General features: G+C 49.2%; 1 protein-coding gene across 1 annotated transcript in view; it reads right to left on the bottom strand.

The window, feature by feature from the left end:
* Positions 1-28: 28 nt before the first annotated feature.
* The window catches only part of LOC147096528 (NACHT, LRR and PYD domains-containing protein 3-like), a 582,546-nt gene continuing 567,197 nt past the window's right edge, over positions 29-15,377 (bottom strand). Inside the window, exon 3 of the mRNA XM_085975346.1 lies at positions 29-224. Within this exon, the coding sequence (XP_085831472.1) occupies positions 182-224 (43 nt within the window). The 3' untranslated portion in view covers positions 29-181. The remainder of the gene's footprint in view (positions 225-15,377) is intronic.

The raw sequence follows: 15,377 nt of genomic DNA, 5'->3' as shown, positions 1-15,377 counted from the left end.
TTGATCAGTCCGGAGATGTTGTTTTCTCCACTTTTCATGGTCACGGCCTCTTGCCAGCAGTTCATGTTCTACAAGTGTCCGATCTCGAACAGTAGAAATGATCGTTAGTTCAGCGTATCGATCAACCAGCTGGAAAATCTTAACCTTCTCCTTTATTAGGATCGTGTTCACTCTCAGTGTTTCAGTTTGTACCCGGAGTGTTTCCTTGTGTTTCTGCTGAACATCTTCAATTAGAACAGACAGAAAGTGGTTTCAATGTTAGTTGTATTGACAAAAACAACTTCTCAATACTATTTAATGTTCAGTAAAATATTGCACGGTTTAATTCACAGCTTCAATAGAGGTGCGTGTAGAAATTAAATCTCAGTTAATGGAAACCTCGTTTGAAAGTGAACAATGGTCGAGAAAAGTTTCAAATCCTCACTTGATTCTAATGTTCACTGAACATGGAGGTTTCAATGAAGGTGATATTTTCCCTCTGATGGTTAATACTCTCCGGCCTGCCCTGTGCTTTAGAAATCACATTACAAATCCACACATGATCCTGTTTATATGAGAGTAGAAGTTCTAGTGGATCAAACTCTGAAACCGTCAGTGGTGATTCCCTTCTGCAGCAATGGAAAACGGGATTGATCGCTCACCGAGAGGGACAATGTGCAGAAGACCCGCCGTTAGTGTATCAGACCGTGGGCAGGTTATCTGGGTTAGTGTGTACACTGGGAGAGGGACAGACTGTGAATGGACAGAACTTGCACTGTTACTGTATCAGACCGTGGGCAGGTTATCTGGGTTAGTGTGTACACTGGGAGAGGGACAGACTGTGAATGGACAGAACTTGCACTGTTACTGTATCAGACCCTGGGCAGGTTATCTGGATTAGTGTGTACACTGGGAGAGGGACAGACTGTGAATGGACAGAACTTGCACTGTTACTGTATCAGACCGTGGGCAGGTTATCTGGGTTAGTGTGTACACTGGGAGAGGGACAGACTGTGAATGGACAGAACTTGCACTGTTACTGTATCAGACCGTGGGCAGGTTATCTGGGTTAGTGTGTACACTGGGAGAGGGACAGACTGTGAATGGACAGAACTTGGACTGTTACTGTATCAGACCGTGGGCAGGTTATCTGGGTTAGTGTGTACACTGGGAGAGGGACAGACTGTGAATGGACAGAACTTGCACTGTTACTGTATCAGACCGTGGGCAGGTTATCTGGGTTAGTGTGTACACTGGGAGAGGGACAGACTGTGAATGGACAGAACTTGGACTGTTACTGTATCAGACCGTGGGCAGGTTATCTGGGTTAGTGTGTACACTGGGAGAGGGACAGACTGTGAATGGACAGAACTTGCACTGTTACTGTATCAGACCCTGGGCAGGTTATCTGGGTTAGTGTGTACACTGGGAGAGGGACAGACTGTGAATGGACAGAACTTGCACTGTTACTGTATCAGACCGTGGGCAGGTTATCTGGATTAGTGTGTACACTGGGAGAGGGACAGACTGTGAATGGACAGAACTTGCACTGTTACTGTATCAGACCGTGGGCAGGTTATCTGGGTTAGTGTGTACACTGGGAGAGGGACAGACTGTGAATGGACAGAAGTTCCACCATTTGTCTATCAGACCCTGGGCAGGTATTGTGTGCCCTTCTAATCACAGGAATATTATTATTGAAATGGTGAAAGTGCAAAGGGAAATACGATGACTGTGTGTCAGGAATTGATCAGGATTTCTAATCGAAGTCACAAACTTAATGCCGGAATGAGATTCATAAAGAACACAATTAATTAAGGGAAAACTGACTAACTCGCCAGGAGTGAGAAGGGAAATCAGGGTAATATTTTTCACTGAAGGGTAGTAGAGTGGGAGACCAGTTACCAGGGAGGACACTAAGGGGCAGTGTGATTGGGGACAGGAGACAATTGGTTGTGTTTGTGTGTGAAATCAGGGTAATATTTTTCACTGAAGGGTAGTAGAGTGGGAGACCAGTTACCAGGGAGGACACTAAGGGGCAGTGTGATTGGGGACAAGAGACAATTGGTTGTGTTTCTGTGTGAAATCAGGGTAATATTTCTCACTGAAGGGTAGTAGAGTGGGAGACCAGTTACCAGGGAGGACACTAAGGGGCAGTGTGATTGGGGACAAGAGACAATTGGTTGTGTTTCTGTGTGAAATCAGGGTAATATTTTTCACTGAAGGGTAGTAGAGTGGGAGACCAGTTACCAGGGAGGACACTAAGGGGCAGTGTGATTGGGGACAAGAGACAATTGGTTGTGTTTCTGTGTGAAATCAGGGTAATATTTCTCACTGAAGGGTAGTAGAGTGGGAGACCAGTTACCAGGGAGGACACTAAGGGGCAGTGTGATTGGGGACAAGAGACAATTGGTTGTGTTTCTGTGTGAAATCAGGGTAATATTTTTCACTGAAGGGTAGTAGAGTGGGAGACCAGTTACCAGGGAGGACACTAAGGGGCAGTGTGATTGGGGACAAGAGACAATTGGTTGTGTTTCTGTGTGAAATCAGGGTAATATTTTTCACTGAAGGGTAGTAGAGTGGGAGACCAGTTACCAGGGAGGACACTAAGGGGCAGTGTGATTGGGGACAAGAGACAATTGGTTGTGTTTGTGTGTGAAATCAGGGTAATATTTTTCACTGAAGGGCAGTAGAGTGGGAGACCAGTTACCAGGGAGGACACTAAGGGGCAGTGTGATTGGGGACAGGAGACAATTGGTTGTGTTTCTGTGTGAAATCAGGGTAATATTTCTCACTGAAGGGTAGTAGAGTGGGAGACCAGTTACCAGGGAGGACACTAAGGGGCAGTGTGATTGGGGACAAGAGACAATTGGTTGTGTTTCTGTGTGAAATCAGGGTAATATTTTTCACTGAAGGGTAGTAGAGCGGGAGACCAGTTACCAGGGAGGACACTAAGGGGCAGTGTGATTGGGGACAAGAGACAATTGGTTGTGTTTCTGTGTGAAATCAGGGTAATATTTCTCACTGAAGGGTAGTAGAGTGGGAGACCAGTTACCAGGGAGGACACTAAGGGGCAGTGTGATTGGGGACAAGAGACAATTGGTTGTGTTTCTGTGTGAAATCAGGGTAATATTTTTCACTGAAGGGTAGTAGAGTGGGAGACCAGTTACCAGGGAGGACACTAAGGGGCAGTGTGATTGGGGACAAGAGACAATTGGTTGTATTTCTGTGGATAAGCTGAAGAGAGGAAGGTGAGTTGATCTCGAACAGGGACAGACTGGTTTGGACCAAAGTAGCCTTTTGTTACCCTAAACATCCTCCTGTTGTGTTTCAGAAAATGCGATCAGCTTTCAGTAATTTTACATTTATATTATTTTTAGATAACAGTCTCATCAGATAACCGATCAGAATCAGAACTAGAACTACCGCCCACTTCACTCAGTATTACGTTAGGGAAGATAGACTTCATTTCAACAGTTACTATTATTAAACTCCATCGTTTCATTTGGATACGAGTTGCCGATAATGTAGTTTTGAAAATTATAAATATGTTGGTGATAATAATTAAATTGGGATTCAAAATCCCCCTGAATGAAGTGACGGTTCTTTCAGTACAACAAGATTCTCTGTGCCTAGTTTGTCTGTTTTACTGCCAGAGGTAATCGGCACAGTCAATTTCAAATCACCCAGAACATGGCCTATTGCTGATGTTCCTCCTCAGTTAATGTTTGATTGTGAAACTCTGAACATCTTCTCAGATTAGAGCGAACACTATCGGATGTTCATGAGGTGATGTACAACGGTAATGCTTAACCTTTTCCCAATTCTCCACCACTGACCACAGTTTGTGCTGAATAGCGGCCCAGGGGCAGAGATAACATCCACATCAGGCACAAAGGCATTCGTTTCACACGGTATAATGGTCTGGCCTGGTGTGTATGGGGTTTCCCAGTGTATCGGGATCCTCCCAGGTGTGTACGGGGTTTCACAGTGTATCGGGATCCTGCCAGGTGTGTACGGGGTTTCACAGTGTATCGGGATCCTGCCAGGTGTGTACGGGGTTTCACAGTGTATCAGGATCCTGCCAGGTGTGTATGGGGTTTCCCAGTGTATCGGGATCCTGCCAGGTGTGTATGGGGTTTCACAGTGTATCGGGATCCTGCCAGGTGTGTATGGGGTTTCACAGTGTATCAGGATCCTGCCAGGTGTGTATGGGGTTTCCCAGTGTATCAGGATCCTGCCAGGTGTGTATGGGGTTTCCCAGTGTATCGGGATCCTGCCAGGTGTGTACGGGGTTTCACAGTGTATCGGGATCCTGCCAGGTGTGTATGGGGTTTCACAGTGTATCAGGATCCTGCCAGGTGTGTATGGGGTTTCACAGTGTATCAGGATCCTGCCAGGTGTGTATGGGGTTTCACAGTGTATCAGGATCCTGCCAGGTGTGTGTGGGGTTTCACCGTGTATCAGGATGCTGCCAGGTGTGTATGGGGTTTCACAGTGTATCGGGATCCTGCCAGGTGTGTATGGGGTTTCACAGTGTATCGGGATCCTGCCAGGTGTGTATGGGGTTTCACAGTGTATCAGGATCCTGCCAGGTGTGTATAGGGTTTCACAGTGTATCAGGATCCTGCCAGGTGTGTATGGGGTTTCACAGTGTATCGGGATCCTGCCAGGTGTGTATGGGGTTTCAGTGTATCAGGATCCTGCCAGGTGTGTATGGGGTTTCACAGTGTATCAGGATCCTGCCAGGTGTGTATGGGGTTTCAGTGTATCAGGATCCTGCCAGGTGTGCATGGGGTTTCACAGTGTATCAGGATCCTGCCAGGTGTGTGTGGGGTTTCACAGTGTATCAGGATCCTGCCAGGTGTGTATGGGGTTTCACAGTGTATCAGGATCCTGCCAGGTGTGTATGGGGTTTCAGTGTATCAGGATCCTGCCAGGTGTGTATGGGGTTTCACAGTGTATCAGAATCCTGCCAGGTGTGTATGGGGTTTCACAGTGTATCAGGATCCTGCCAGGTGTGTATGGGGTTTCAGTGTATCAGGATCCTGCCAGGTGTGTACGGGGTTTCACAGTGTATCAGGATCCTGCCAGGTGTGTACGGGGTTTCACAGTGTATCAGGATCCTGCCAGGTGTGTATGGGGTTTCACAGTGTATCAGGATCCTGCCAGGTGTGTATGGGGTTTCACAGTGTATCAGGATCCTGCCAGGTGTGTATGGGGTTTCACAGTGTATCAGGATCCTGCCAGGTGTGTATGGGGTTTCAGTGTATCAGGATCCTGCCAGGTGTGTATGGGGTTTCACAGTGTATCAGAATCCTGCCAGGTGTGTATGGGGTTTCACAGTGTATCAGGATCCTGCCAGGTGTGTATGGGGTTTCAGTGTATCAGAATCCTGCCAGGTGTGTATGGGGTTTCACAGTGTATCAGGATCCTGCCAGGTGTGTATGGGGTTTCACCGTGTATCAGGATCCTGCCAGGTGTGTATGGGGTTTCACAGTGTATCAGGATCCTGCCAGGTGTGTATGGGGTTTCACAGTGTATCAGGATCCTGCCAGGTGTGTATGGGGTTTCACAGTGTATCAGGATCCTGCCAGGTGTGTATGGGGTTTCACAGTGTATCAGGATCCTGCCAGGTGTGTATGGGGTTTCACAGTGTATCAGGATCCTGCCAGGTGTGTATGGGGTTTCACCGTGTATCAGGATCCTGCCAGGTGTGTATGGGGTTTCACAGTGTATCGGGATCCTGCCAGGTGTGTATGGGGTTTCAGTGTATCAGGATCCTGCCAGGTGTGTGTGGGGTTTCACAGTGTATCAGGATCCTGCCAGGTGTGTATGGGGTTTCACAGTGTATCAGGATCCTGCCAGGTGTGTATGGGGTTTCACCGTGTATCAGGATCCTGCCAGGTGTGTATGGGGTTTCACCGTGTATCAGGATCCTGCCAGGTGTGTATGGGGTTTCACAGTGTATCAGGATCCTGCCAGGTGTGTATGGGGTTTCACAGTGTCTCGGGATCCTGCCAGGTGTGTATGGGGTTTCAGTGTATCAGGATCCTGCCAGGTGTGTATGGGGTTTCACCGTGTATCAGGATCCTGCCAGGTGTGTATGGGGTTTCACAGTGTATCAGGATCCTGCCAGGTGTGTATGGGGTTTCACAGTGTATCAGGATCCTGCCAGGTGTGTATGGGGTTTCACAGTGTATCAGGATCCTGCCAGGTCTGTATGGGGTTTCACAGTGTATCAGGATCCTGCCAGGTGTGTATGGGGTTTCACAGTGTATCAGGATCCTGCCTGGTGTGTATGGGGTTTCACAGTGTATCAGGATCCTGCCAGGTGTGTATGGGGTTTCAGTGTATCAGGATCCTGCCAGGTGTGTGGGGGATTTCGCAGTGTATCAGGATCCTGCCAGGTGTGTATGGGGTTTCACAGTGTATCAGGGTCCTGCCAGGTGTGTATGGGGTTTCACAGTGTATCAGGGTCCTGCAGGTGTGTATGGGGTTTCACAGTGTATCAGGATCCTGCCAGGTGTGTGTGGGGTGCCCAGTGTATCAGGATCCTGCCAGGTGTGTATGGGGTTTCACAGCGTATCAGGATCCTGCCAGATGGGTATGGGGTTTCACAGTGTATCAGGATCCTGCCAGGTGTGTATGGGGTTTCACAGTGTATCAGGATCCTGCCAGGTGTGTCTGGGGTTTCACAGTGTATCAGGATCCTGCCAGGTGTGTATGGGGTTTCACAGTGTATCAGGAACCTGCCAGGTGAGTATGGGGTTTCACAGTGTATCAGGATCCTGCCAGGTGTGTATGGGGTTTCACAGTGTATCAGGATCCTGCCAGGTGTGTATGGGGTTTCACAGTGTATCAGGATCCTGCCAGGTGTGTATGTGGTTTCACAGTGTATCAGGATCCTGCGGTATCGGCAGCGGGTGGAGGCGGAGCTGAGCGGCAGAGCGACTACAAGAGGCCCCAGAGGCTCAGGTAGGCCCCAGTGCGGCATCGGCAGCGGGTGGAGGCGGAGCTGAGCGGCAGAGCGACTACAAGAGGCCCCAGAGGCTCAGGTAGGCCCCAGTGCGGCATCGGCAGCGGGTGGAGGCGGAGCTGAGCGGCAGAGCGACTACAAGAGGCCCCAGAGGCTCAGGTAGGCCCCAGTGCGGCATCGGCAGCGGGTGGAGGCGGAGCTGAGCGGCAGAGCGACTACAAGAGGCCCCAGAGGCTCAGGTAGGCCCCAGTGCGGCATCGGCAGCGGGTGGAGGTGGAGCTGAGCGGCAGAGCGACTACAAGAGGCCCCAGAGGCTCAGGTAGGCCCCAGTGCGGCAGCGGCAGCGGGTGGAGGCGGAGCTGAGCGGCAGAGCGACTACAAGAGGCCCCAGAGGCTCAGGTAGGCCCCAGTGCGGCATCGGCAGCGGGTGGAGGCGGAGTCGGGACCAGCGGGAGCAGTGAGTCGGAGCCCGGTATAAAAACCGGAGAGAGGCGAGGCCCGAGACCACAGCTGGGGCAGTCGGGAGAGCAGGAGGCCAGTAACTGGTGAGTTTAAAAGCTCACCTTTCGCGGGCTTTTTCTTTCACAGCTGGTGCAGTCGGGAGAGCAGGAGGCCAGTAACTCTTATATAGGTGGAGCTGTTGCTAAACCCGAAACACTACAGTGTAGTGTCTCCCACCCTTCCACCTCCTCTAACCTTTTAGGGGTTAGGGGAAGTTGAAAAGGTAGGTTCAATTTATTTTATTTCAGGAGCCTAACCTAGGTGGAAAAGGTTCCAGGACAGGAGGCGGCAGTGAAAATACAACACCAGAAAACAGGTAGGTGACTGGTTGGTGAGTACTTTCACAAACTTATTCTAAGTAGAATTCAATAATTAAGCTAAATCGTAGTAAATAAAAGGGTCTTGTAAGGGTTAAGTCATGGAAGGGCAGCTCAGACCCGTGTCATGCTCCTCCTGTGCCATGTGGGAAATCAGGGACACTGTCCCTGATAACTATGTGTGCAGGAAGTGTGTCCAGCTGCAGCTCCTAGCGGACCGCATGGCGGCGCTGGAGCTGCGAATGGACTCACTCTGGAGCATACGCGATGCTGAGGATGTTGTGGATAGCACATTCAGTGAGTTGGTCACACCGCAGGTAAAGGCTAGCTCAGACAGTAAATGGGTGACCAAAAGGCAGGGTAAAGGCAGGAAGGTAGTGCAGGAGTCACCTGCGGTCATCTCCCTCCAAAACAGGTTTACCGTTTTGGGTACTGTTGGGGGAGATGACTTATCAGGGGAAGGCACCAGTAGCCAGGTTCAGGGCACCATGACTGGCTCTGCTGCACAGAAGGGCGGGAAAAAGAGGGATAGGGCTATAGTGATAGGGGATTCAATTGTAAGGGGGATAGATAGGAGTTTCTGTGGCCGAGACCGAGACTCCAAGATGGTATGTTGCCTCCCTGGTGCAAGGGTCAAGGATGTCTCGGAGCGGGTGCAGAGCATTCTGAAGGGGGAGGGGGATCAGCCAGTTGTCGTGGTACATGTAGGTACCAACGATGTAGGTAAAAAGAGGGAGGAGGTCCTACAAGCTGAATTTAGGGAGTTAGGAGCTAAATTGAAAAGTAGGACCTCAAAGGTAGTAATCTCTGGATTGCTACCAGTGCCACGAGCTAATAAGTTTAGAGAGAGTAAGATAGATAAGCTAAATACGTGGCTTGAGCAGTGGTGCAAGGGAGAGGGATTTAAATTCTTGAGGCATTGGAACCAGTTCTTGGGGAGGAGTGACCTGTACCAAGGGGACGGTCTACACCTGAACTGTGAGGGAGCCGATGTCCTCGGGGTAATATTTTCTAGGGCGGTTCGGGAGGATTTAAACTAATTTGGCAGGGGGATGGGAACCTAGGTAGTGGAAAAGAGGGAAGTCATATGAAGTTAGAAATAGATGGTAGAAAGGTGAGAAGCAATAAGCAAAGGAGAGAAACACAAAGGGCCAAACTAATTCATAATGAGAGTGTGAAAAAAGCAAGCCTGAAGGCTTTGTATCTTAATGCTAGAAGCATTAGGAACAAGGTGGATGAATTAGTTGTGGAAATAGAGGTAAACAAGTATGATTTGATTGGGATTACAGAAACGTGGCTGCAGGGTGGGCAAGGCTGGGAACTTAACATCCAGGGATATACAATATTTAGGAAGGATCGGCAAAAAGGTAGGGGAGGTGGGGTAGCATTGCTGGTAAAGGAGGGGATTAATGCAATGGAAAGGAAGGATATTAACTCGGATGAAACGGAATCTGTATGGGTAGAAATGAGAAATAGCAAGGGGAGGAAAACGTTAGTGGGTGTGATATATAGGCCTCCAAATAGTAATATGGAGGTGAGGGAAGGCATAAAAAGGGAAATTAGAGAAGCGTGCGATAAGAGCACAGCTGTCATCATGGGTGACTTTAATTTACATATTGATTGGACTACCCAAATTAGTAAAAATTCTGAGGAGGAGGAATTCCTGGAATGTTTTCGGGACGGTTATCTGGACCAATATGTCGAGGAGCCGACTCGAGATCAGGCCATTTTAGACTGGGTATTGTGCAATGAGAAGGGACTTATCAGCAATCTTCTTGTACGAGGCCCCTTGGGTCAGAGCGATCATAATATGATCGAGCTCTCAGTCGAGATGGAGAGTGAGGAAATTGAATCAGAGACTAAGGTCCAGAACTTAAATAAAGGGAATTACGAGGGTATGAGACGGGAATTGGGTAAGATTGATTGGGTGGTGTTTCTGGGGGGATTGACAGTGGATAGACAATGGCAAGCATTCAAAGATAGAATGGAAGAATTCCAGAACATGTTTATACCGGTTTGGCATAAAAATAAACCTAAAAAGGTGACTCAACCGTGGATAACGAGGGAAATTAGGGACAGCATAAAATCAAAAAAAAGGGCATATCAACTGGCAAAAAAAAGCACCAGACCGGAAGATTGGGGGCAGTACAGGATACAGCAAAAGAGGACAAAGGGATTAATCAGGAAGGGGAAAATAGAATACGAAAGTAAACTTGCAGCAAACATAAAGACAGACTGCAAAAGCTTTTATCGGTATATCAGGAGGAAAAGACTGGTAAAATCCCAAGTCGGTCCCTTGCAGTCCGATTCGGGAGAATATATAATGGAGAATAAGGAAATGGCAGACCAATTAAACTCATACTTTGGTTCTGTATTCACAAAGGAGGACACAAATAACCTCCCAGGAATATCGACAAACATAGGGACTAATGAGAGGGAGGAGCTGACAGAAATTAGTATCTCTAGGGATATGGTGTTGGGTAAGTTGAGGGGACTGAAGGCCGACAAATCCCCGGGGCCTGATAAACTACATCCTAGGGTACTTAAGGAGGTGGCCCTGGAGATAGCAGATGCTCTAAGGATCATCTTCCGGAACTCCATTGACTCGGGAACAGTACCCGTGGATTGGAGGGTAGCTAATGTTACCCCAATATTTAAAAAGGGGGGTAGAGAGAAAGCAGGGAATTATAGACCAGTAAGCCTTACATCGGTTGTGGGCAAAATGCTAGAGTCCATTATTAAGGATAAAATAGCGGAGCACTTGACAAATGGGGAAAGGATCGGACAGAGTCAACATGGATTTACAAAGGGTAAATCGTGTTTGACTAATCTGCTGGAATTTTTTGAGGAAGTAACTGGTAAAATAGATGGGGGAGAGCCAGTGGATGTGGTGTACCTTGACTTCCAGAAAGCCTTCGATAAGGTTCCACACAAAAGATTATCATGCAAAATTAAGGCTCATGGGATTGGGGGCAAAGTATTAACGTGGATAGAGAACTGGCTGGCGGATAGAAAACAGAGAGTTGGAATAAACGGCTCGTTTTCGGAGTGGCAGGCAGTGACCAGCGGGGTGCCGCAAGGATCTGTCCTGGGACCCCAGCTGTTCACAATATATATAAATGATCTGGATCAGGGAATTGGATGCAATATTTCCAAATTCGCTGACGACACTAAACTAGGAGGAGGGGTGGGCTCTGATGAGGATGTCAGGAGGCTACAGTGCGATTTGGACAGGTTGGGGGAATGGGCGGATACGTGGCAGATGCACTATAATGTGGATAAATGCGAGGTTATCCACTTTGGGGGTAAAAACAGGAGGGTGGATTATTATCTAAATGGCAATAGATTGGGAGATGGGGAAGTGCAGAGGGACCTGGGTGTTCTTGTGCACCAGTCACTGAAGGAGAGCATGCAGGTGCAACAGGCGATTAAGAAGGCAAATGGTATGTTGGCCTTCATATCAAGGGGGTTCGAGTATAGGAATAGGGATACCTTACTACAGCTGTACAAGGTGCTGGTGAGACCGCATCTGGAGTATTGTGTACAGTTTTGGTCGCCCCATCAGCGGAAGGATGTTCTTGCCATGGAAAGAGTGCAGCGGCGATTCACCAGGCTGATACCTGGAATGGCGGGAATGACCTACGAGGAGAGATTGAATAGTTTGGGCTTGTACTCACTGGAGTTTAGAAGATTGAGAGGGGATCTCATCGAAACATATAAAATTATGGCAGGCCTGGACAGGCTGAATTCAGAGAGAATGTTTCCAATGGCAGGGGAGCACAGAACCAGGGGCCACAGTCTAAAAATAGCGGGCAAATCATTTAAAACAGAGATGAGGAAGAAGTTCTTCACTCAAAGAGTGGTGAGCCTGTGGAATTCCCTGCCACAGAGGGCTGTGAAGGCTAATTCAATAAATATTTTCAAGAGAGAATTGGATATATTTCTGAAGGCTAAGGGGATTAAGGGTTACGGAGAAAAGGCGGGGACGGGGTACTGAACTGGTAAGATCAGCTATGATCTCAGACGAAGATCAGCCATGATCTCATTGAATGGCGGAGCAGGCTCGAAGGGCCGAATGGCCTACTCCTGTTCCTATCTCTATGTTTCTATGTTTCTATGATCCTGCCAGGTGTGTCTGGGGTTTCACAGTGTATCAGGATCCTGCCAGGTGTGTCTGGGGTTTCACAGTGTATCGGGATCCTGCCTGGTGTGTATGGGGTTTCACAGTGTACCAGGATCCTGCCAGGTGTGTATGGGGTTTCAGTGTATTAGGATCCTGCCAGGTGTGTATGGGGTTTCACAGTATATCAGGATCCTGCCAGGTGTGTATGGGGTTTCACAGTGTATCAGGATCCTGCCAGGTGTGTATGGGGTTTCACAGTGTATCAGGATCCTGCCAGGTGTGTATGGGGCCTCACAGTGTATCAGGATCCTGCCAGGTGTGTGTGGGGTTTCACAGTGTATCAGGATCCTGCCAGGTGTGTATGGGGTTTCACAGTGTATCTGGATCCTGCCAGGTGTGTATGGGGTTTCAGTGTATCAGGATCCTGCCAGGTGTGTGGGGGGTTTCGCAGTGTATCAGGATCCTGCCAGGTGTGTATGGGGTTTCACAGTGTATCAGGGTCCTGCCAGGTGTGTATGGGGTTTCACAGTGTATCAGGGTCCTGCCAGGTGTGTATGGGGTTTCACAGTGTATCAGGATCCTGCCAGGTGTGTGTGGGGTGCCCAGTGTATCAGGATCCTGCCAGGTGTGTATGGGGTTTCACAGTGTATCGGGATCCTGCCTGGTGTGTATGGGGTTTCACAGTGTACCTGGATCCTGCCAGGTGTGTATGGGGTTTCAGTGTATTAGGATCCTGCCAGGTGTGTATGGGGTTTCACAGTGAATCAGGAACCTGCCAGGTGTGTATGGGGTTTCACAGTGTATCAGGATCCTGTCAGGTGTGTATGGGGTTTCACAGTGAATCAGGAACCTGCCAGGTGTGTATGGGGTTTCACAGTGTATCAGGATCCTGCCAGCTGTGTATGGGGTTTCACAGTGTATCAGGATCCTGCCAGGTGTGTATGGGGTTTCACAATGTATCAGGATCCTGCCAGGTGTGTATGAGGTTTCACAGTGTTTCAGGATTCTGCCAGGTGTGTATGGGGTTTCACAGTGTATCGGGATCCTGCCAGGTGTGTATGGGGTTTCACAGTGTATCAGGATCCTGCCAGGTGTGTCTGGGGTTTCACAGTGTATCAGGATCCTGCCAGGTGTGTCTGGGGTTTCACAGTGTATCAGGATCCTGCCAGGTGTGTGTGGGGTTTCACAGTGTATCAGGATCCTGCCAGGTGTGTATGGGGTTTCACAGTGTATCAGGATCCTGCCAGGTGTGTATGGGGTTTCACAGTGAATCAGGAACCTGCCAGGTGTGTATGGAGTTTCACAGTGTATCAGGATCCTGCCAGGTGTGTGTGGGGTTTCACAGTGTATCAGGATCCTGCCAGGTGTGTATGGGGTTTCACAGTGTATCAGGATCCTGTCAGGTGTGTGTGGGGTTTCACAGTGTATCAGGATCATGCCAGGTGTGTATGGGGTTTCACAGTGAATCAGGATCCTGCCAGGTGTGTATGGGGTTTCACAGTGTATCAGGATCCTGTCAGGTGTGTATGGGGTTTCACAGTGAATCAGGAACCTGCCAGGTGTGTATGGGGTTTCACAGTGATTCAGGATCCTGCTAGGTGTGTATGGGGTTTCACAGTGTATCAGGATCCTGCCAGGTGTGTATGGGGTTTCACAGTGAATCAGGAACCTGCCAGGTGTGCATGGGGTTTCACAGTGTATCAGGATCCTGCCAGGTGTGTATGGGGTTTCACAGTGTATCAGGATCCTGCCAGGTGTCTCTGGGGTTTCACAGTGTATCGGAATCCTGCCAGGTGTGTATGGGGTTTCACAGTGTATCAGGATCCTGCCAGGTGTGTATGGGGTTTCACAGTGTATCAGGATCCTGCCAGGTGTGTATGGGGTTTCACAGTGTATCAGGATCCTGCCAGGTGTGTATGGGGTTTCACAGTGTATCAGGGTCCTGCCAGGTGTGTATGGCTTTTCAGTGCATCAGGATCCTGCCAGGTGTGTATGGGGCTTCACAGTGTATCAGGATCCTGCCAGGTGTGTCTGGGGTTTCACAGTGTATCAGGATCCTGCCAAGTGTGTATGGGGTTTCACAGTGTATCAGGATCCTGCCAGGTGTGTATGGGGTTTCACAGTGTATGAGGATCCTGCCAGGTGTGTATGGGGTTTCACAGTGTATTAGGATCCTGCCAGGTGTGTATGGGGTTTCACAGTGTATCAGGATCCTGCCAGGTGTGTACGGGGTTTCATAGTGTATCAGGATCCTGCCAGGTGTGTATGGGGTTTCACAGTGTATCAGGATCCTGCCAGGTGTGTATGGGGTTTCACAGTGTATCAGGATCCTGCCAGGTGTGTATGGGGTTTCACAGTGTATCAGGATCCTGCCAGGTGTGTATGGGGTTTCACAGTGTATCGGGATCCTGCCTGGTGTGTATGGGGTTTCACAGTGTACCTGGATCCTGCCAGGTGTGTATGGGGTTTCAGTGTATTAGGATCCTGCCAGGTGTGTATGGGGTTTCACAGTGAATCAGGAACCTGCCAGGTGTGTATGGGGTTTCACAGTGTATCAGGATCCTGTCAGGGGTGTATGGGGTTTCACAGTGAATCAGGAACCTGCCAGGTGTGTATGGGGTTTCACAGTGTATCAGGATCCTGCCAGCTGTGTATGGGGTTTCACAGCGTATCAGGATCCTGCCAGGTGTGTATGGGGTTTCACAATGTATCAGGATCCTGCCAGCTGTGTATGGGGTTTCACAGCGTATCAGGATCCTGCCAGGTGTGTATGGGGTTTCACAGTGTATCAGGATCCTGCCAGGTGTGTATGGGGTTTCACAGTGTATCAGGATCCTGCCAGGTGTGTCTGGGGTTTCACAGTGTATCAGGATCCTGCCAGGTGTGTCTGGGGTTTCACAGTGTATCAGGATCCTGCCAGGTGTGTGTGGGGTTTCACAGTGTATCAGGATCCTGCCAGGTGTGTATGGGGTTTCACAGTGAATCAGGATCCTGCCAGGTGTGTGTGGGGTTTCACAGTGTATCAGGATCCTGTCAGGTGTGTGTGGGGTTTCACAGTGTATCAGGATCATGCCAGGTGTGTATGGGGTTTCACAGTGAATCAGGATCCTGCCAGGTGTGTATGGGGTTTCACAGTGTATCAGGATCCTGTCAGGTGTGTATGGGGTTTCACAGTGAATCAGGAACCTGCCAGGTGTGTATGGGGTTTCACAGTGATTCAGGATCCTGCTAGGTGTGTATGGGGTTTCACAGTGTATCAGGATCCTGCCAGGTGTGTATGGGGTTTCACAGTGAATCAGGAACCTGCCAGGTGTGTATGGGGTTTCACAGTGTATCAGGATCCTGCCAGGTGTGTATGGGGTTTCACAGTGTATCAGGATCCTGCCAGGTGTCTCTGGGGTTTCACAGTGTATTGGAATCCTGCCAGGTGTATATGGGGTTTCACAGTGTATCAGGATCCTGCCAGGTGTGTATGGGG

The sequence above is a fragment of the Somniosus microcephalus genome, unplaced genomic scaffold (genome assembly GCF_052327205.1).
Source record: "Somniosus microcephalus isolate GS21.2 unplaced genomic scaffold, FLI_Smic_1.0 unresolved_chr1, whole genome shotgun sequence".
In the NCBI taxonomy this organism is placed as follows: domain Eukaryota; kingdom Metazoa; phylum Chordata; class Chondrichthyes; order Squaliformes; family Somniosidae; genus Somniosus; species Somniosus microcephalus.
This window is presented reverse-complemented; position numbering and strand designations above follow the sequence as displayed.